The sequence below is a fragment of the Hippocampus comes genome, unplaced genomic scaffold, assembly GCF_001891065.2.
Source record: "Hippocampus comes isolate QL1 unplaced genomic scaffold, H_comes_QL1_v1.1 scaffold41, whole genome shotgun sequence".
NCBI lineage: Eukaryota > Metazoa > Chordata > Actinopteri > Syngnathiformes > Syngnathidae > Hippocampus > Hippocampus comes.
Window position 1 is genome coordinate 1866926 of NW_017805153.1, and position 23527 is coordinate 1890452.

Sequence of the window (23527 nt, forward strand, 5' to 3'; positions counted from 1 at the left end):
GAACAGCTGGCACAAGACCGCCGGCACTGGAAAAACCTGGTTCATCTGGTCGGCTCAACGCACAGGGACGGGACCCCCGGACCTTCGCTGGAGCACTAACTAACTAACTAACCCCGCCTTAGGCAACTGTCGCCATCATATCCACACAAATGTGACAAGGTGCCTCAGGAACTGCAGTGTGCCCCATCTATCATACAACCAAATACAGCACGATTAGCCAATCTGGGATACATTGCAACGCACTGTGTGCCTGCCAACAAGCAGCATTAAACATGTAAATGTACATAGCTGAGTAACGAATCAAAGATGGTTCATAACAGAAGCTTTCTTCCACCGAGTATCTCCATTAGCCACTACAACAGTGAACTTCAATACACTGTACTTCCACTTGACACTATGCCGCCCCCGTTCTCTTTGCACTGAGCCAAGACTCGCAACGCAGGAAAGAGATGTTTGCACTTTCATCTTTTTTTTTTTTAACAAACCTTTTGTTGGAAACCACGCATGTAAAACTCTGATGGCTAAAACTACTCAACAGTGTAGTACAGGGGGTGTCAAACTCATTTCACATTGTGGGCCACATACGGCTTCGAGAGATGTCAAGTGGGCCGGACCATTAAAATTACACCATACTCTGCTATAAATAACCAAAATAATATGTCTTTCCTTTGTTTTGGTCTAAAGAAGCACAAGAACATGAGTAAAATGTTGAAATTTAATGAACGTATCTTTTACAAAACATTTCATGAAGCACCATAGATTTCCTTAGACAAATATGCAATTTACTTTTATCATTCACATATATGCATTGCAACTGACCCCACTGTTGTAGAAAGTCACATAACTTAAACAAGTAATCGGTATTGAAAAATATAGTAATGCATTTTAAGATTAAACGAGATTTATAAAGAAAGGAATTTTTAACCATTTACACATGTGCATATACAATCTCAATTTAATCTCTGCTTACACCTTACAAACTAAGGAGAGCGCTATTAAATGTGTAAAGAATAAAGTGTTCACATGTCCTTGACAGCATATGCTTTGTTGGGTCTGTCTCAGTGACACATTGACACTGCTGTTGTCTTTTACTCTGATCAAAACAATGTTGTCTTCTACTCTGTTCAAAACAGTGTGTCCCCTAGCAGATACTCCATGAATTACACCTTATTCAAAATATTCATTCCGTGTCTTTTATGCATTTTTTCATTTTTAAATTATCCTGCGAGCCTGATCCAACCTCCTTGGGGGCCTTTTCCGGCCCTCGGGCCGTATGTTTGACACCCCTGGTGAAGTATATTGAGTTCAGTGTATGATACTGTATTGAGGTAATTGCAATGCTTTAATCACATTCGTCCAAGCTAGGATTGCAACTATCTGTTCATCAAAAGAAAGCCTTATTCCATTTAGACCTGTCAGTCCACTTCAACATATACTGTTGAACAACAGTGGTGGATGTGAAAACATGAACGTATGTTTTTTTTTTTGTTTGTTTTTTTTTAACAATGTAAGTTGTTTTTATTGTTCCTGGAAATAAAATGTGCCACAAGTGGTCATCATTAGACAGCTACAAAATGACAGCTAAGATAATGACTCAAAGGAAATACAAGCAACTATCAAAGCTCATCGATGTTAAACTATTGCTTTTGTGTAACATAAATTATTCCTTGTGGTCAATGATTGATAACAATGTTATTTTTTTTTAATTTATTGATTTTTGCTCTCACTTGCAAATTACATTGGACTCTCTGTGTATAAAGCAGCAACACTCACACACCTATGTAGACACAACAAGAACCTCAGCTAAGAAAAAGTTATTACATTTTGCTATTTCACCAGAGCTAGACGCACCTAATGTCTTATTTGGAAAGTACTTTTCATCCAGTTTGTTGTCACTACTTCGCAAATGAATCAGGCTTTTGTGTTCTGAATCCTCGACAAACACAGTCTTTCAAAGCCTGCTACAAATCACTGACAAGCTTTGATGTTGTAATATGAATTTCCTTACCTTATATACCTGTCCTTCTGTGTTGTCGCATGGCCAAGCTTTTTGGAATGTTTAATGTGGTAAAAATGAATAGCTGTTGGGATAGCTGCAAGGACCATGCTTAATTCACCCAACTGCCAAACTGGAATTTTATATTCCTTTCATACATCCCCTTTTTGTTGTATTTGAACTATACTCTGCCTTAACGTCCTTTCAACACCCACAGTGCATTATATCCCTTCAATCCCTCCAAAGGAACCACTTTGTCTCCAATGTTACAGTTTAAATCAACATCAACCTTGCTGATTGATGCATGCAAAGTCATCTGCATAAGGCTATCAAAGAGTCATTGCTTTTATGTATTGCCAACTCCAATTCCATTTAATTTGCGATGTTGTGTAAAACAAATAAAAACAGCACAAAGTGACTTGCAAATCCTTTTCCACCAAAAATCAATTCAATACACTCAAAGAAAAGATAATTCATGTTCAACCTAATGAGCATTATGGTTTTGTTTTGTTTTTCAAAATTCTCTCATTTTGGAATTTGACCCCTGCAACATGTTGGGACAAGGGCAACAAATGACTGGGAAAGTTGAGGAATTATTGGAGTTCTTCACGAGCAAGGATGGGGTTCACTAATTTTCGATCAACTTCGTGAGCAAATAGACCAGCGGTTTAAGAACAAGGTTTCTCAACGTACAATTGCAAGTAATGTAGGGATTTCATCATCTATGGTCCATAATATCGTCAAAAGATTCACAAAGTCTGGAGAAATGTCTGCATGTAAGCAGGAAAAATCAAACACCAACATTGAATGCCAGTGATCTTCAAATTCTCAGGCTGCACCGCATTCAAAACTGGCATCATTGTGTAAAAGATATTGCTATGTATGCTCAAGTTTAGAAAACCACTGCCAGTTTATAGTTCTTTGCTACATGTAAAAATGCAAGTTAAAACTCTACAAGGCAAAGCGAAAGCCATCCGTCAACAACACCCAGAAACGCCGCCAGCTTCTCTGGGCCAGAGCTCATCTGAGATGGACTGACACAAAGTGAAAAAGTGTTCTGTGGTCTGACGAGGCCACATTTTCCAATTGTTTTGGGAAATCATGGATCTGGGGCCAAAGACGAAAAGGACTATCCCGGGTTGTCATCAGCCCTTAGTCCACTAACGTGGCATGGGTAATGTGCACATCTGTAAAGGCACCGATAATGCTGAAAGCCACATACAGAATTTGGAGCAACATATACCCAAACACCTTTTGAATCCTGTCAAAAGGAAGTAACGTGACATGGTAAACATCCTCCTGCTCCAGCTTTTTTAGAACATGCAACCCAAATCAATTACATTTTATTTATAGCGCGCCAAATCATGACAGAAGTTGTCTCGGGGCCCTTTTAGAAAGATCAAATTTGCCACTGATTAAAAGATAATGTGTGCCGGAGAAATGAACTAACGCAAGATACGACAATGGAGAATCCGAACTACTGAGCAACTGAAGTTGTACATCAAGCAAAAATGGCAAAGAATTCCACCTACAAAGCTTCAACAATTAGTGTCCTCAGTTCCCAAATGCTTATTGAGTCTTGCTAAAAGGAAAGGCGAGGTAACTAAGTGGTAAACATGACCCTATAACAGCTTTTTTGGAACGTGTTGGAGACATCAAATTCAAACTTAAAAAAAATATATACCGGTATATATATTTGCACACAATATCCAATTGGAATTTGGCTTTGTAAATTGCGTGAACATTTGCATTTGAGTTCTCTATTCATTCCATTGATGAACAGATTTTGTTTTACCAGGTGATGGAGGAGTCTGAAGCCTGCTCACTGCCTGGCGGCCTGGCCAGTGTGAAGAAACAGTTTGAAAACCAAGAGTTTGCCTCATCTTCCCAGTCCAGCAGCACCCAGTTCCATTTTCAGCAGAGATCTGTGCAGGTGAAAAGGACAACACAATTGCGTTGTTGTCATTGCCACTGTTGCTGAACCCAAGAGCGTGCAGTCTACTCTTTTCATATTTCTCTGTATTCAGACTGACTTGTAAAACAAGCTATACAGCTTTAGAGTTGCGGTTTAACAATACGCAAAAATCCCGGTTCGATATGTACCTTGCTTCGATAAATTTTCGATACAGTGTAGGAGCAAAATGGAAAACCTAAAATTGCTTGTTGTGGTTTGTTTGTGTTGATTATTTATAAACTAAAAATTTACTTGGAACATATTGTCAGAGATTTTCTCGGACAAAGTTAAAGAAATGACTCGGCACACAGGAAAATTGTCTTCAATATCGGCGGGAGCGGATCTCTGAGAGCGAACGACGGTAGTTGCTCTGATGATCACACACTCAAAGTCCCGCCCTCCACAAGTTCGACATTTTATTGTAACATATGCAAAATACAAGAAAACCACTGCCCCCGATATTTGCATGCCGCACCCCCGGTCCAGCCCCTCGGTGGTGATTGGTTACCTGTTTTTTAAACTTGAACCACCAGTACGTTGGCGCCTTTTCTGTCTGGTCTACATCGAATTAACATGTTGCAGACTTTGCGCCTGGGCAATGTCACCTGGGCGCGACGGGTGTTCTCAACTCTTCTTTTGTTGTTCAACCGCGGTTCCCGAATTATTCGTTCCCCTTTTGTGACCGAGCTTCGCCCTCTCCCCTGTGGTCGCCCACCTGCATTGACGTGCTAATTGTGGACTTCAACCGTCCTCCGGCCAGGTGGCCGGCACCTTTGTGTACAGGCAGTTGGGGGTGCTGGATATGCACCCAAACGTTTAGATGTGCCCAAATTAAATGAAACTTTAAACATGATACAATTTTGCTCATAGATTCCTCTAACACATATTAATTGAAAAAAAAGAACATTGGAACAGAGTAGTGCATGTTCACAGTAGTTATAAAATAAACTTTCAATAAATAAAATATCCCCCCCCAAAAAAAAACACCAAACATTGATTTATATAAAACAATTATAAAAATACATTAACAAAACTCTTCACAAGTGCAGCATTAACAGTTCCAGCAAGTAACCCTGTTGACTTGTGCTCTACCTTCATCATATCTTTTGCCAGAAAGATTAATTTGTCTACATTGTGTGCAGTACATGCAGATCTGCTATGAATTGCAATGTCCCCACTTATGCTTCGGCTCGAGATTAATTTCTACAGACAGAGAGGCTGCTTGAATGCACAAAAGTGTTTTTTGTTTCTTGTAATAATGTAGCAAACTCACACATGGTGGTGGTGGTGGTGGTCAGGAGGGGGGGGGGGGTTCACCTGTGTTAGCATGATTTTTGTACTGCAGCAAACATACCTGAGCTCAGCTGAACAGTGTCGGCACACTTCGTCTTCTCATTAGCCAATGCAATACAGTATTTAACGCAACACCTGGAATTCACCTGTGCACAGTCCAGTACCAAACCGAACGCCCCATACCAAAACAGTTCAATACAAACACATATATTGTTGTACCTGTACTATACAGGGGTGCCCAAACTTTTTGGACCGAAGATCGACTTTTCGATCAATCAACCTCCCGCGATCGACCCATTACCGCGCACGCACATACACGTACACACGCACGACATGATGAGCAACAGCCTGACACGGAGGCATGCGATGCACTTTTGCAGCCTGTTAACTATCGTAGCTCACACGTACCGTTTTATTTTATTTTTTAATACTTTTTGTGAAAATGAGACCGATAGGATGATTAGAGTGCAGTGTACATTAGCACCAAAAAATATATTACTAACATGCACAAAGACACACAAATGGTTGTTTGTTTTTTTCTCCAATACACCCCTCGCGATCGACTTGGGACCAGTACGCGATGTACCGGTCGATCACGATCAACGTAATGGGCACCCATGTATAATAGCAGTTGCTTGTATTGTTGTTCATTTTGTCTCCATAGTAATTTAAAAACACACTGGCAGAGGCAGTTAGTTTTAGATGATAAAAATAACCTGTACGCGAAAACCCAAGGCACTTGTTCTCCAGTGCACATTCGCTAGCATTAGCACTTGAGGCAGTTTAATCAACAATGATAAATGCTTCTGACAGAAACGTCTCCAGCAGTAGCAGCATCTTCATATTCTTGTCAAGTCGGTGAACATTATCCAGGAAGACAAGTGGAAAGATCGCTCTGTTTTTGGCCCTGGTTAGCAAGATGGTTCCCTAGTTCTCCTCTCAGTCTGGGTGTTTTCCTGGTCTTGTCTGCTTCACACATTTCATCTACCACTCTATTAAATCCGTCACCACTTTTGGAGCAAAGCCTTATTTACCAGATATTTGTTTAAGTGAATCGAATTAGCAATACTGTGCACTTCAGCGGAACATGTGTGACTGCTCGACCGCCGTCATCTACGTTTGGATTTATTACACTTAACTTCACCCTTTTCCCTATTAATTTGTTTAGGCCTTATTACATTTGTAAGTACAGGTAGTGAAAGTGGCATGTCCCTGATTAAAAAAAAAGTTTGCCTGCAGGCATGTATGTGGCACAATGCTATTTTCATTTGTCAATCAAATAGGTCATCATCAGCCTGGATCATTAATTCTTAACTCCTATGCATACAGCAAATGCCAGAGCATGTTACGTCTGCTTCTGCTCGACCCCAGCGAAGCAAGGTCAAATCTGGCCCTCCATTCACTCTCCCCATCTGTTCATTGAGATGGAAAGCCGAGTGGATGCACTGAGCGTAAAAAACCTTGCTGAGTGCTAAATTTTACAGTGAGGTGTGTGCGAGAAATGTCTGGGTCTGTTTCATCGCCTCAATGCTCTCACGCCTCAACAGAACGCACTTTCCAGTCAGATTCCCTTCACAGATGTTTTATCGAGAATCTAAGCCATGTTTTAAAGCTTGTTGAACATTCAAAAAGATGTAATCCTGACATAAGTGGTTTCAGGAGCGGAGGCTGCTTCTTTCTTGTTAACTGCAAAGGAGACATACCCAAATGCTCCACCACTTGCTCACATGCCTTTCATTTGAAAGGATTGGCAAATGCATTTTTTGTACATTCCAAATAGAAAATCACTGAGTGTAATTCAAACTCTGCTGTGCAGCAATAAAAATATATCTACAGACCATGAGGGGCTCATATTAAGCGTTAGCAAAATTAGTTTCGGGCTATTTCAGTTTTCCGCAACTATGTATGATATGACTTAGGTTTATAGGAGTGAATTTCAACAAAATGAAAAGATTAGACTGATATAACACAGTACAGTTGTTATAGTTTGCAGTGTTGGAAAATTGTAATTGCATCCCAAGAGAAAATACAAGACTGATGTGTCAGTATGGCAAACTTTAATTCGACCTCAGTGCAAGCTACAAGCATAATAACAAATAAGCGATCATATCACTGCAAAAATCTGAATGCATGCTACATGCCACATCTCTTTTACTGGATGTCACTCGATTGTACCAAATCAAGTGTCCACTGAATGAGGGAAAGAGGGACTCAGTGTATTTTTCTTGATTTGAAGGAGGTGTCCTCTTCCTCCGAGGTGACTGTGAGAAGCAGTGTCAGAGAAGCCGGCCCCTCCACAAGCATCTTTCAAAATCAGCAAGAGGTACTTATGCCGCATGTCACACCCAAAAGGTCCTGGACTTTCTGCTCCATGACATGTCCTGAATAATACAACCATACTAAGGACTTCCGATGGCACAGATCTAAAACTTGTGGCGCATACTAATTAATGATTTGCCTTCTTTTTTCAGGTGATCCATGATGAGAGAGTGCACCACAACAATGTGGCCGCCAGTCACGGAAATTACAATGAAACAGGTTACTTGTTCATGTGCCTTCTACATTATATGTATGTTTCATACTCTGTATAGTAATAATAACTACTAGCCATTCAGATGATTGTCTGTTCAATGCATAGCAAAAAATAAATCAAAGAGGCAATGTACGGATGGTAAAGTATTAGAAATAAGAAACTGAATAATTGCAGCTGCATGGTTCCAGAAAAGGAGAAGTACCTGGGTTTTTAATGAAATGATTTATTTAATTTTCTACTCCACTGTAAAGGGCATAATGAGGCAACCATCTTTTTGTGTCTAATTCAGTTAAGCTTGCCGGAGGAGAGGACCTACCAAAGGTTTCCACACAGTCTTTGAAGCAGCAATATGAAAAAAACATAGAGGAAGCCACACCAGCCAGTGAAATAAAGGTAATGATGGAGTCTATCAAAGTCGGCAGTAGTTTGATGACATATAAGTAGAGAATGAGCCCACGTGAAATGATACGTTGTGAATTCCAACCTCATCGGGAGCAAACTGAAAAGAGACTTGACATGTAATCCCATTGTGAATAGATTGTCAAATTGTTGACATAGCTGGCTTTTGGATTGACAATGTCACCTTACTTTAACTGTTCCTCTTGCCATGCCCATTTATGAACTTCTTAGGTTGATGTGGATTTTAACCAGTTTCAATGGATGCCAGTAAACCAGTTGTCCAAAGCTTCAACTGAGACAAGCCACCAAAGCTCCCCCTCTGTGAAGACCACTGCCTCATCTGCAGTGTCCTCGGCAACACATGAATCAACAGAATATTTTCCTCCTCCTCCTCCCATGAATCTCCGGGAGATAAGACAGGAACCCCCGGAGAGCAGTGCCCAGCCTGACAGGCAGGCACCCCAATATAAAGGCAATGGTAACAAGGAGCAATACTTTAAACACAAGAGCATGGCTGAACTAAAGCGCCTCTACAAACATATTCACCCAGATGTCCGCAAGAACCTGGAAGAAGAGTATCTAAGTCATCTTACCGAGTCAGAACAGACTCAAGAAATGGTTGGGGACGTCCAGCAGACATGCTTTATGTTTGAAAATGAGGGCTCATGTGGGAGTACAAGTCCTGATCGAGAATCTTTGGATTGGGATGAGATCCTCAGAGGAGAAGTGGAATCTCGGCGTTGGATGTTCGAAAACAAGCCACTGGACACAATAAAAGATGACACCCCAGATGAGAATGACGTTAAGAATATTGCACAGCAGGAAATGATTGCTGGTAAGGATGTGAGATACACAGCGTGGATGTTTGAGACTCAGCCCATGGATGCTCTGGGGAGTGAGACACTGGCTTCTTCGGAGCAGGTAAAAAAGGGAACTGATCTTGCAAGAGGTGATGTCCGCACTGCCACTTGGCTCTTTGAGACGCAACCGCTGGACTATCTGAACAAGATCTACCAAGAAGATGAACAGGACACTGTTACCACAAAAGACATCACCGGCGGAGATGTGAAAACTGCCAGGTATCTCTTTGAGACACAGCATCTGGATTCACTCGGCAAAACAGAAACCATTGAGGAGAGCCATTTTTTAAGCCTGAAGTCTGAGTTGGAGGAGGTGAAAGGGGATGTGAAGACAACCACTCGCATGTTTGAGACTCTGCCCATGTGTGTCATCCGAGGGGATTCGGGTGAGATGCTGGAGATCACAACTATTCGCAGGGAAGAGACTGAGAAAGGCGACGTAAAGACATCACGCTGGATGTTTGAAACCCAACCCCTTGACACTATCAACAGAGACCTTGCTAATGCAAAGCTTATATGTGGTATTTCCATGGAGGACAACATTCAAGGGGGGGTCAACAAAGGGAGATGGCTTTTTGAGACAAAGACTTTGGATACCATTAAGGATGAGGAATGGGAATCCGCTAGGAATAAAAAGGAAGAAATCATTGGAGCTGATGTAAAGAAACACTGCCTGGTTTTTGAGACTCAGCCTATGGATACCCTGAAAGATAATGCCAATGCGCGAGCTTTACCCTCTGAGGAGATTGTTGGAGGTGATGTGCAATCCGCAAAGCATCTCTTCGAGACAGTGCCCATGGAAAATCTCAAGGAATTAACCGATGTGGGCAAACTTAAAAAAATGGCAGCAACTGAAGAAGAAAAGGGCGACGTGAGGCATCAAAAATGGGTTTTTGAAAGCCAACCTTTGGAGAATATAAGAGAAGAGAAGAAAGAAATGACGAGAACTGTGAACATTGAAGCTCTAGATAAAGGTGATGTGACAAACTGCAAGGAGAAGTTTGAACGTATGGATTTAAGTAAATGTGAAGGCAAACAGAAAATTCAAGTTGAGGGTGTTACAAGTGGATCTGTGGAATCCAACAGAGTTCTTTTTGAATCCACACCTTTGTATGCGATGCAAGACAGCTCTGGCCATTACCATGAAGTGAAGACTGTAAGGCGAGAGGAGATTGTTAAGGGAGACGTGCATAGTTGTCGATGGATGTTTGAAACACGGCCTGTCGATGAGTTTGACGAAAGCCTCAAAAAGTTTCAGATCATAAAAGGTATATCGAAACAGGAGATCGGCTCAGGGGATGTTAAGACAGCCAAGTGGCTGTTTGAAACGCAGCAGCTTGATGCTATCAAACATATCGATAGTGAGGAAAAGGAGACGAAAGAAGAGACTGAAATTGAAAGAGGGGACGTTAAAACTTGCAGATGGCTATTTGAAACGCAACCAATGGATCTCCTTTATGAGAAGGTTGGAAATAGCGAGGCAAATGTCCAGGAAGTGCAGAGAGGTGATGTCAAAACATGCACGTGGCTCTTTGAAACCCAGAGTCTTGACAACATACGAGACCATACAGAGTCTGAGACAATTTTGAAAACCTGCACTGTAAAACAGGAAGACATCCAAGGAAAAGACGTGCGGCTGGCCCGCTTTCTTTTTGAGACAGAGAATCTTGAAAACCTAACTGGTGCGGACAGTGATTCTTTCAGAAGGGTCACAGAAATTGACATCCAGTCAGGTGACGTTTCCAGGATGAAGTACATTTTTGAGAATCGCTCGTCAGACATCATGAGCTCGACCTCTGAGGAGACAATGCAGCTGTTAAAGATACAGCAGGCTGAGGACATCCAGAGGGGCAATGTCGTCAACTGCACCTGGATGTTTGAGAACCACCCAATCGATACAATCCATGATGAATCCAAAGAGGACAGAGATATTCAAACAGTCACCGATGTTCAAGGGGGTGATGTTAACAAAGGCCGTTTCATATTCGAGACGTTCTCCCTGGATCAAATCAAAGACGAGTCCAATGAGGCTGATATTTCAAAACTCACAAGTATATATAGAAATGATTTGGAGAAGGGGGATGTCAAAAACTACACCATGATGTTCGAGACCCAACCTCTGTATGCTATCCGGGACAAAGAAGGCCAATACCATGAAGTCACTACAGTCACCAAAGAAGAGATCATGAGAGGAGACGTGGTAGGTGCCCGGTGGCTGTTTGAGACCAAACCTCTAGATTCGATTAGAGACTCAAAGGAGGTGTATGTTATAAAAGCTGTTACTGAAGAGGGTATCAACAAAGGAGACGTTAGCTCTGCCAGGTGGAGGTTTGAAACACAACCGTTAGATGAAATTACAGAGGAAATAAAAGTGATTTCCAAAACAGTTGAAGACATTCAGGGCGGTGATGTGAGGACAAGCAAGCAGCGATTTGAGACAGATGCGATGTCTCAAAAATATATTCGAACGGTCAGTGTGAGTGAAATACAAAAGGGGGATGTCAGATCGGCCACGTGGATGTTTGAAACCCGCGCGATTGATGAGATTGGCGGCGAAGAAGCAGAGTATGATGGTATGGAGAAAGTGACAAAGGAGGAGGTGATGAAAGGGGATGTCAAACAGTCTGTGTGGCTCTTTGAGAAGCAGCCGCTCGACAGCATCAAAAACACGGATGACGCGGAGCTTGTGGCTGAAAGGGAAGAAATCCCACAGGGTGATGTAAAGACAACTACGTGGCTCTTTGAAACAACGCCTTTCCATGAATTCAATGAGAAGACTGTAGAAAAAAGAGACATTTTGGGGAAAAGCGTGAAAGAGACACTTGAGGAACTTTACTCTCAGAAAATGGTTGACTCACAAGGCATCCTTATTGAGGCCGATGAAATTGGCGATGTCCGCATGGCAAAGTACAAACTGATGAACCAGGAGACCCCCGAAATCCAAAAAGAAGAGATTATCCGCGGAGACCTGAACAACATAATGTTGAACCTCCTGAATCGCAGCGAGACCATTGAGAGGGGGATAACGATTGACAATGAAGAGCGGGGCAATATCAACATCACAGTAGAGCAACTGTTCAACCAAGAGAAAAGCAGCGCTATTGAGAAAGCGGAAATCCTACGTGGGGACGTTCAGGAGGCCATAAACAATTTGCTTAAGAATGAGAGTTCTTCCAAACGTGGCATTCTGATTCAAGAGGATGAAAAGGGAGACGTGAGGATGACCATATATTCCTTGTTGAATAAAAAGGAGAGGACAAGTATAGAGAAAGAAGATATAATCCAAGGGAACGTCAGCAAAACCCTTCACCGCCTCCTCTCCAACTCGGGGGCAGAGGACACTAAAAAGATAAGGGTGGGTGACATAGAAAGGGGTAATGTCAGCTTTTACACAACGTGCATAGAATCTGGTGCCTTGGACTACTTGAAGCAGCTTCAGTACGAAACAGGTGAAACTGTGCAAGCAGTAGAAAAGGAATGCATTATTGGTGGGGATATTGAGGAAACCAAATTCTTGCTCAGGAAGAATCAGCAGCAGATCGGCCGCACGGTGAAAAAAGATGATATAGTTCCTGGTGATGTATGCAGCATTGTTCAAGTCTTCATGAAGCAGCCCACCGTGACTTACAGAAACCTGGAGAAACAGGACATTGTGAAAGGTGACCTGAGTGCAGCCTTGGATTCACTGAGCCAAGCCATCAATCAAAAAGCGGCGATAGAGAAAGAAGAGGTGGTGAAAGGAGACATACCCACGACTCTGAGATCTCTGGAGAAGGCTCAGCATCAGCTCAAAGAGACGGAAAAACCAGAAATAATCCCAGGAGACATTAGAGGTGCTCTTGAGTCACTTGAGAAGTCGGCAACTACAAAAATAGAGGCCACCGTTGAAGATTTAGTGGCAGGTGATATCAGAGGAACCCTCAAGTCCCTAGAGGAGGCCAAACGTGCGGTCAAGGAAGTTGAAAGAGAGGAGATTGTCAAAGGAGACATTCATATTGCAATGCAACATTTAAACGAGGCTTCCAGTGAGAAAAAGACATATCAGCATCAAGTGAGTGAACAAGGGGATGTTAAAGGAACCATTCAGCTCCTCCTTGAGCCAATCAGCCCAAGAATGCAGCGCCGGGGGAGCATCGAAGGAGATGTCAAAACGTCCATAAAATCACTCTATGAAGGACAGGAAACAACATTTGTGGAAAAAGAGGAAGTAGTGAAAGGGGATGTTCAAGGGGCCATAAAGTGCCTGATGCAAAAAAAACAGTATTCAAAGCCAAAGCGCACGCATTCAAAAGCAAAGACTCCGCAGAAAAATCCACTAACTGTAAATCAAGTGGCACATGAGCGCTTGCTTGAAGAAAATCAGAAAAATATAACCGGCGGTTCAGAGACTGCTGTGAAAAACCTCTGTCAACGCCGTGAGTCGCAAAAGCACAGTGACAGCAAGCTGGTGAAAACGCAGGTAATTACCAATGAGGCCTCTGTGACTGTATCCAAAACAGACAATACTGCTGGGGCCTTTCAACAAAAGAACATAAAAGAAGAAAAGCCCAAAGTGCTGCCCCCTCAGAAAACACAATCCCCGAAGCCCATTATGGAAAAGACTAAACAAACATCTAATTATGAGCAAGCAAAAGCTAAAACAGCTGACATGAATACAATTAAAGAGGTGCACAACTCACTGCAGACAAATGTTTCAAACAAGCAAATGAGCCAAACAAAGACAGTTCAACAGGTACAGACAAGAGTCGTGCAGGAAAGTATCTCCCGCAAACAAAATGTCACAATCACTGAGCAAACAGTTAAAAAGCAAACAGAGAATCAGGCTTTCGCACAAAAGAAAACCTTCAAAAACATGAAGAGTGGCTCTCATAATCTTGACATGGTGACGGGCGGCTGGACCAAAAAGGTGAAGCCGGAAATTTACTTCCCTCCACCTCCGTCATCACCACCGCCTCCCTCTGAGTCTGAGCTTTCTCTCCCTCCACCACCATCTCCAGTGCTGGAAAGCCCATTCTGCTTGTCCCGAGCCGCCACTGCAACGCAAGAAAGTGACCTTCCACCACCACCGCCGCCGCCTCCGGTAGAAAGTGGAAAATCAGAGCCAGAATTTTTTCTGCCTCCTCCTCCCACCTCTTACTCTGGACAAGATTTCCTTCCTCCCCCACCTTCACAAGAAGAACTTAAAGCAATGCCTCTGCCTACTGCTACAAATCCAGGGAAGCCCATAGGTAAGCCTTTGTTTAAAGTGCCCAAACAACCAGAAGCACAAAGGCCTGTAGCTGTTAAACCAAAATGGCAAAGAAATGTGCAGAATCCATTGCAACATCCCATTCAGCTTCACCTTGACCAAGAAAAAACAACAACAGCACCCAGCAGTGAGGTCAAAGTTCAGGCAGGTGTAACAGAAGCAAGCCAGCAGGAAGCACACAAAATTAGTCAAGTGCACAAAAAAATGCCAAACCTCCCTTTGGATAAAGTGATGCAAAACGCAGGCAAACAGACACCCAAAAAAATATTTCCTCCACCAATGAAGTTGCCTCTGCCCCCTGAACCGGCTCCTGTGCCAAAGCCAAGGCCGTATGCTAGCAAATTTAAAACCCCCCTAATGCTTGCAGAAGAAAAATACCGTCAGCAGAGAACGGAAAATGAGGAAACAGGCACATGTACAGTCACAACTCCCATCTCCCCTCCAGTAAATATACAAGCCCCCGCCAATGTTGACAGTCTGCAGCATTCCACATTGCACGGGACTGAAAAAGTAGACACTACAGAATCTTCAAAAGCAAATGTGCGGGTTCCTACAGAATCTTCAAAAGCAAATGTACAAATTATCAAAGAAAAAACTTCAGTGCACCATACAACCACCCAAAAAATGCCATCTCAGATTCCTCTGAGCAAGCCATTGATCTCTGTAGCAAATAAAAAAGCAGCCCTGGGATATTCCAATAATTCTTTAGAAAAGGAGCAAATTCCAGGTAAGATCTCCTCAGGAAATGTACTCTCCTCCAAAGTCAACCTAACAAATCAAGCAGCACCCGCGTTCAAGCCTCAACACTTTTCTGTATCGCAGTCTGAACAAGGAACCTCAAATGTCAATGTCCAATCAAGTGCTGATGTTGTCACCTCTTCAGTCACTGAGCAGCAGCAGATTTTTAAGGAGTCCAGAGTCAGTAGACGCGATGGTCTATCTCGGCAGGCTCCAGCCATGGTGAGAGCCGAAGATGTGAAAAATGTCAATGAGGTAGCAACAAAAGAAGGAAAAATGCCCATTTCTCAACCCACAAAAATCCCCAAGGTAATGCCAAGTTTCAAGGTGAGAACCTTTAAAATGCCGGCTGAGAAAAAAGATGAGACAAGCGATGCGTCGGCACAAATAGAGGCAACAAAAAGTGAAATGCAGCAGGCAAACAATGTGTCACAGAAGAATGAAAAAAAATTCACCCAGAGAAGCAGCCTTGTGACATCATCAATGACAGAAGCTCAAGCATCAGAGACCAAAAAATCCGTGCCTATTAAGGAAGAAACTTCCACGGAGTCCGGGAAACAGGCGAAGGAAGCCAAAGAAACCCAGGCACCAGCAGTCACTGTTGTAATGCCCAAGAAGGCCAAGGTAACAAACGTGTCCCAGGTTCAGCAGAGCACGAGGACACAGCAGGTCCAAAGACAACAGGAAATTGTCATGACCGAGAGGGTGGTCCAGCATAGCTCTCAGAGGCAAGAAGCTGCTCATATGCACCAAAAGCAAATAAAGCAAGAAGCTGCAGACATAAGCAAAGTGCAGACATCGGGAAAGTCAACAAGTGGCACATCGGTAAAAATGACTCGTATGGACCAGGCCCGTTCAGATGAAATGCCACAATTAGAGAAATGTCTCGTCATGCAGAAGCTGCTCACTCAAATAAAAGAGTTTGAGAGCACACCAAGCAAGATCGACCCCGCCACTGTCAGCATGATTATAAGTGATCTCCCTGACTGGCTGGCTGGCTCGGATGAGAGAAAGAATTTAAGTGGACTAGCGAAACAGTCAAATAGGAAAAAGTTGAAAGAGATGGTGGCTTATCTGAAGAATATTATTCAAGTTAAGCACGCAAATCTGGAGGAAAAATTGACAGCTATGCAAATGAAAGAGCAAGAGTTCCCTCCCCCGCCGCCCCCAGTGGCCCCGAAACCAGATCAGAAGGTCTTCAGCGGTGTCACTACAAAGGTATCAAAAATCAGTATCGGTTCATCTAAAAGTGAAAAGAAGGGCTCTGCTGAAGAAAAAAAGTCACTGCACGAGAGCAAAGTGCAACATGAGCTGAGCGAGGCAGCAGACCAGAGAGTCCGCTCTCCATTGGCAAGCATTCGTACCCCCTCTCCCACCTTCATTAGCATTGAATCGAGAAGGATAGAGTCGCCGCTTAGAGGCACCCCGTCACCACCGCCTTACAAGTCTGTCGGGACTCCTCCGCCTCCGCCACGTAAGCAGTACACCGCCACATCCACCTTCCGGGCCACGCCATCTCCCACTATGAGTCGCTCTGAGAAGCTAATAAAAGTGAAAGACACTACCTCGAAGCTTTCTTGCAACCCCACCCCTCCACCTCATGTGGCGGCGTCCGAGGTGTTTGTGGATTGTGGAGAACAATCATCTCCGCGTCTCAGACAGGCCACTCCCACCGTGAGTAATGACCAGGTATTGGTGAATGTGCCGGAACTGGGCGACTCCATAATAACAGTCAAAGACAAAAAGTGTTTCTTTGAGGAGGCCCGGAAAGCAGAAGTAAACAAGGCATATCTTCGGAAGGATCCAATCGATATCCCTGAGCGCCTTGAAGCTGATACTGAGGAGAATGCTCAGGTTTTGACTGCAGACATCCTGAAAGAGGACCTCCCAAGAGTGGACATGACAAAGCTGGTCAATAAATTTGAGTCTCCAAAAGCAACAGTCTACTCCAGGAAAGAGCCAATTGTGATTACAGAGAGGCTGGGGGGTGACGCTGAGGAAACAGAGGCCGACCCACACACCCCGCGAACAGAGGAGGTGTCGACATTCAACGTTAAAGCCATCAAGAATGTCTTCGAAAGCGGCGAACACAGTTCTCAAGCAGCCCGAGACCTACGAGAACAAATTGAAAAAAGAGAAGCAGACTTTTCCCATTCTAAGCCGGTGGAGCAGTCTGAAATGTCCTCACTCACTGAGCGGTTCTGTAGCATTGATGACTTTGGAAACATGACGAGGAGCGAGGTGCATTCTGAGAGCTCTGAAAGTTCTGTGACCCGTGGCAACCCTCCATCCTATGCTGACGTGGTGAGAGGCAGAGTTGCACCAGTTGCTGTGTCCTCTGATGCCTCCACCGAGGAGTTACTGAGAAACCTCCAGCAATCTTGGTCTGAGAGCCAAGGAAGCTTCCAGAATGTGGGCTTCAGCGTCACAGAGCAGAGGAGTTCACAGATTGTCACACGTCAGCAAGAGACTGTCGTGATGGGTAATGCGAGCCTTGCAGCATGAGGACACTAAACAGGCATGATGGTGTGTTTTGGTTTGTATCATTTTCATTGATCATGCAAAAGGAAACATTTGGCTAACCCTGCTCTCTGATTTTTGTCTTGTGCATTATGTTGTTTTGAGCCGTTTACAGGTGCGGTGATTCCAGCAGTTTCACACCTAATATTCACAGCTCACATACAGTATTTTCCTGATTGGTCATGCCACTTAGGCATGATTCTAGCAAAAGCAAAGCATCTGTCTATCCATTATTTCGATCGTGTTATCCTCACAAGGGTCACGGGCGTGCTGGATGCTACCCCAGCTGATTCCGGGCAGAAGGCAGAATACACCCTGAACTGGTGGCCAGCCAATTGCAAGGCACACAAAGACAAATGACCATTCGCACTCACAATCACACCTAAGGACAATATAGAGTTTCTATTTAATTTACTATGCATGTACTTTTGATGTAATGTACTGTACCCAGAGAAATCACACTCAGGCAACGGGAGAACATGCAAATTCCACACAGGAAGGCCAGGGTGCTGGATCAAATCAACCAGTTGCCCACCGTCCCGCCCTGGCACTAACATATTGAATTAATATTTCTCACACTTGGTTCTGTGGTGTTTTCATTGTCGCCGATGGGGAGCACGCAAGCAATGTGCTTTGATCAGTGGCGGATTCCATCTTTTAACACGGCCTCTATCACATCGCAATTATAGGAACCATGCACTACATTAACATTCTTTTGCCATATGTGATGCTCTTATGCAGCAGCAGTGACTGATGCACACTGCCTTTCTGCACGGATAGAAATGGAATACCGTCATCGTGTAGTACAAAGAAGAGCAATCGTAGTGCTCCAGAAGAAAAAATAAATTAAAACACAGCCCCGCGAGTGAGGGCTTGCCAAAAGAAACTTTTGTTTGTAAAACAGGACACATCGATTCTATTCAAAAGCATAATGTAACACACCGCAACTGTGCCACGTACAACATCTCGATCAGTTGAGAATTATCTTCTAACATGACAAACGTAAAAAAAAAACTTTTTAAATAAGATACATCATACTTGTCTGAGATACCGATTATTAAATGTACGTAGGTGTGCAGATCGCTACGGACTTCATTTATGAGTCGAGTTGGCTTGGTCCGACCAACAAAACAGAAGAGAGAAAATGCTCATGTCACCGCTTTTAATACATTTGAATAGTCTGAGGATTTGCCGATCGTACTTAACCCTTTGATGCACCTTGTAACCTGACAACACCATAAGCTGTCCACTGTAGTAACTGCTGTCCCTGAAAGAGTTAAAATAACACATCCAGGCTACAACCAGGATCTGCATTGAAAAGGTCCATCTGATCAATGTTTTGTTTTTGTTTTTTTTTAATTGTGGTTGTAGTTTGCAGTCAAATAGAACAGTAAAGTATCACAATGAGAATTCTATTTTGTTCACCTGTCACAATATGAGGCAGTTATATTACACCCTTGTAAACCATGACCACAATGACCACTGAAGGGGAATGGGTTCTCACTGAGCACACTCACTGACATGAGGCTGTATGATCGCAAACATTTCTTACCACAATATAACCACAGCAGTGGCAGTCTCGGCTAGTGGTGTCAAACCTACGGCCCGCGGGCCGGAACCGGTCCCCAAGGAGGTTCGATCAGGCCCGCAGGATAATTTAAAAGTGAAAAAATGCGTTAAAGACACGGAATGAATATTTTTCATAAGATGCAATTCATGGATCATCCACTAGGCGGCACACTGTTTTGATCAGAGAAGAAAACAGCAGTCTCAGTCTGTCACTGAGACAGACCCAACACATCAAACAGCATCAATGTGCCAATGCTTCTTTATACCAAAACAAAGGAAAGACGTGATATTTTGGTTATTTATAGCAGAGTATGGTATAATGTGAATGGTCCGGCCCACTTGACATCTACCGAGGCCGTATGTGGCCCACAATGTGAAATGAGTTTGACACCCCTGGTCTAGACATTACTAGCATTCTTATCGTTTGGATTTTTGACACACTCTTTTATTGCATTGCCATTGCCACTTGTTGTTGTGCTGCATGTTGTTGTTAATGCACATTCGTGTATGTTAAACCGTCATTTCCTCTTTGTGCAGAGGATTCAAGTTCCAGATTCCGAACTGTGCAGGGTGTGTCAGAAGAGGGTGTATCCTATGGAAGCTCTGATTGCAGACAAGCAAAACTTCCATAAAAGCTGTTTTCGCTGCGACCACTGTAGAGGCAAACTAAGGTAGAGTGACCCGATATTGCAAATATTTTTATGATGCCTCATTTCTGAGAGTTGATCTGATCTTTCTTTCATAGTCTTGGCAACTACGCATCTCTCCATGGACGAATGTATTGCACGCCACACTACAAGCAACTCTTCAAATCCAAAGGAAATTATAACGAAGGATTTGGACAGAAACCACTCAAAGAACGATGGAATTACAACCAAAAAGCTCCAGTTGAAAAGACTGGAGTCAAATCATCTTTGCCCGAAAAGAAAGAGTTCCAAAAAAATTCCAAATATCCCACTGCTCAGAGCAAATTTATTTATCAGGATTCCGGCATGAACTCAGCTGGTAGTGGAAACATTAAATCCACAAGTAAGATATCTGTTGTGTGGCCTCCTCAGACTGATTCTCCTAAGAGATCCTTCACGATTGAGGAGGAGCTGAAGTTGATGAAGCCGTTATGGCCTCCAGCAGAGGCTGCGGTACAAGAAAAAGAAGTCACTCCGCCGATAAAGCCTTCAGTAAAAATGGGTGGCATTCCCCCTGCTGAAGCACAAAATCAACACCAGGAGGATGTGCAAGGGAGCATGCATTTAATCTCACATATGACCACAAAAGAGGAGACTGCTGTAGAGGCTTCAAAATGTCCTGACATTGGCTCACAGGAAGCAGCAGATCAGAGTGTCAGCCAGGTGGTGAACAACAGTGCCTCAGACGCTTTGCCTCCACCAGACTCTGATGTGGAATCTGAAGTCCAGGAGCAACATGAAGAGATTGTGGATGGATTTGTGAAAAGTGTGATGGAGAAGCAAGAAGAGCAGATGGTGGAGGAAGTAACAGTAAGTGACAGACAGACAGATTACGCAACAGGTCAAGATGTGGCTCCTGGGAAAATTCAGGAGGAGTTACGGATGACCTGTTCAGACGAAGAGGCCCAAAATTCAAACTTCAACAATAATAACGAGAGCAGTATGCTGCGTGACCATCACGTCTTGTTGCAAGGGTTGGCTGAGGATGAGGGGAAAGGATTTCAGTCCAACCTTTGGACAGACGCAAGTAGGACTGGAGATATTTGCCAAGCTAACTGCAGTGATGACTCAAACTGGATGCCACCTGAAGTGCTACAGCTGGCACAGAGGGATGATGCCTTTGTGCCAGCTGGTGCCAAATTTGTTGAGGCCACAGAATCGGATCCAGATGCTTTCACACATTTTCCAGAAGAGAAAGCCGAGGGAGCGTTACCTTTCGAGAAGGCGGAGACTGAGCCAAAGATTAGCTCGACAAGCTTCCTGGAGGACATTTTTGCCGGTCTCAGTACCAGCGGCTCCACTCTGCTATCCGATTTCCAATTTGACATCTTTGAGAAATCCGCTGAGGAGGGGCCTCCGCTGACAGCGCTGGACGATCATTTGGATTTGAGGCCAGAGCAGAGGGGAAGAGCAGACCAAGCAGAAGGCGAGAGGAGAAAGGATGGGAGCGGCTGCGACACCTCTCTGTGGAGTCGTGACGAATCTCTGACAGCAGAGGAGCAGATCAAGAGGAACCGATATTATGATGATGACAGCGACGACTATTAAATACCAAGCATTGCAGTGTACAATCAGAATCCGACAGCATAGCCCCCCACTCAGTTTTACGTGCGCGTCCATGGAGAGATGAACCGCTCTCATTTAATGCACCGAGCTTTCTCTTTCTTTTTTCTGCAGTTTTAGCACAGATGAGTTGCACCTGGTGTGCACTGTAACACGAATATTCGCTCCTGTATGTTGCACAGAATTCTCAGATGACTTGCTGCATTTGTATTTGCGATAACACATTACACATGAATACATTTGGACAGGTTTTTCCTTTTTTTTCATGTATCGGCTGCGTTTTGGGTGAAATAAAGCTTCATGAACTCACCAGTTTATGACTTTTTAATGAGTAAATGAAGAGAGAAATGAGAGCAGCAGTGGCGCCGGGGCGTTAGAAATACCACACACACGCATAACGGGCAAGAAGGGATCCCTTTGGAGACAGGTATATTGATTTTTACTGATGCAGAATGACTGTATTACTTTCATTTTTTTCACTTTCGTTTCTTCCGACAGAAACAAAGTTATGATACTACATGTTAAGGATGAAACGTTACCATACGACACAGGTGTCAAAATCAAGATCTGGCTTTCCACATCATTTTTTGTGGCCCGCGAAAGCAAATCAAGCATGTCAACTTCCATGAAGCTTTGCTGAAATCTCTACCAACATTTAAATCTTTCTAATGTAATAAATAAGAGACATATTGTCAGTATTCTCTTGCTACCAAACCCCTCATTACAGTAACTTAAACAATAGTTAAATAAACCGTTACTCTTGACTTTTTTATATGGGTTCAGTCATAACAGCCCTCCAAGGGAAACCGTAACTAAAATGTGGCCCACGACAAAAATGAGTTTGACACCCCTGCCATACGATATTAACACGATATGAACCTCACGATACGATAACCATCACGATATTGTGGGGAGGTTGGCGATATTTAAAAAAAATGCTCATACTACTGCATAAAAACTCACAATATTAAAAAAAAAAAAAAAAACTTATGATATTAAAAATAAAAAGCATGAATTTCTTGTGCATAAAACAGCAGTGATTTGGCCACTCCTTTTATTGTCATGTCTTCTTATTCCTACGTGTATTGTCAAAGCAAAAACAACTGGTTCCGGAAAACAGATTCTGTGGGTTCTACATTCTGCTGACAGCTCCTTTATCGATGTCAGGCAACTGCTGTTACTGGTTCAATAATTCATCATCCTTTTTAATTGCGCTGTTCTTTCAAGCAACATCTGGATTGACAATTGATAGGAATGGCTTACTGTATTTCATTCATTATTCATCATTTGATTCTTATGCCTTCCACTTAGACTGTAAAGTAAACGCTGACTGTGGGTCAAAAGTTTTAGCACAACCTTATTTTTCCTCTTTTTCCTGAAATTTAAAGTAGCAAAGTGCAGAGGACTAAAACACGTACCTGCCCACAGTATCATAACAGAAGAACTATGCCCATTTCAGAGTGCTAGCCGGATCTTTTTTGAAGTAGAGAGTTTAAGAGCTTGAACGGTTTACTCAGAATCAGAACATTTACTTTAGAAGTTACCCGCCTCCTCTGTGCATAAAAGCTGTATGGGGATGATCACTCTTATATTTTCACAGGATGTAGTGGTCATAAGTAGGCCTGTGCATATGAATCTGGCCTTATCTGGGTGATGATTGGACACGGTTTTTGGACCCCGAGCGACAGGAAGCATTTCTGTACCTGCACAGTCAGTGGTGACCTGAATTCTCTGCGGGAGCCTCGTCGACCACAGCAAAACCGTGAAGTCTGGAGCCCTCGTACCGAGACAATGACAGTCGCAGAATGTAGAAGGCGTCGGATGGCTGAGGTCTGAGGAGCCGCATGGATGTTCAAGACAATGGCGTAGCTGGGTTGTATTGCACATGGGTTTTGAGGCGCACATGCGAATAAAGGACAGAAAAAGCCCAAAAAGTAAGAAATAGATAAGCCAGGAATAGACCATAACAGTGATTAGAATTGCAATAGCTGCCTCATTTTATTGCCAACCATTTCCACCCTTTCCCCAGACCTTATACAAACAAATTAAATAAATAAATAACATACATGACCACCATAACATAAATAACAGTATGTAAATAACATTTTCCCAACACCATCCCGATATATATCAATACACAAAATAAAATAATAAGGTGCCATTACACT

At 43.2% G+C, this 23527-nt stretch overlaps 1 protein-coding gene across 3 annotated transcripts in view; it reads left to right on the top strand.

Moving 5' to 3' along the window:
- The window catches only part of xirp2a (xin actin binding repeat containing 2a), a 63170-nt gene extending 43198 nt beyond the window's left edge, over positions 1-19972 (top strand). For all 3 annotated transcript variants that reach the window (XM_019868533.1, XM_019868534.1, XM_019868535.1), the window contains 7 exons: positions 3795-3929; positions 7480-7566; positions 7715-7781; positions 8066-8169; positions 8407-17503; positions 19648-19781; positions 19856-19972. In XM_019868533.1, coding sequence (XP_019724092.1) covers positions 3795-3929; positions 7480-7566; positions 7715-7781; positions 8066-8169; positions 8407-17503; positions 19648-19742 — 9585 coding nt within the window. In that variant the 3' untranslated portion in view covers positions 19743-19781; positions 19856-19972. The remainder of the gene's footprint in view (positions 1-3794; positions 3930-7479; positions 7567-7714; positions 7782-8065; positions 8170-8406; positions 17504-19647; positions 19782-19855) is intronic.
- Positions 19973-23527: the final 3555 nt, after the last annotated feature.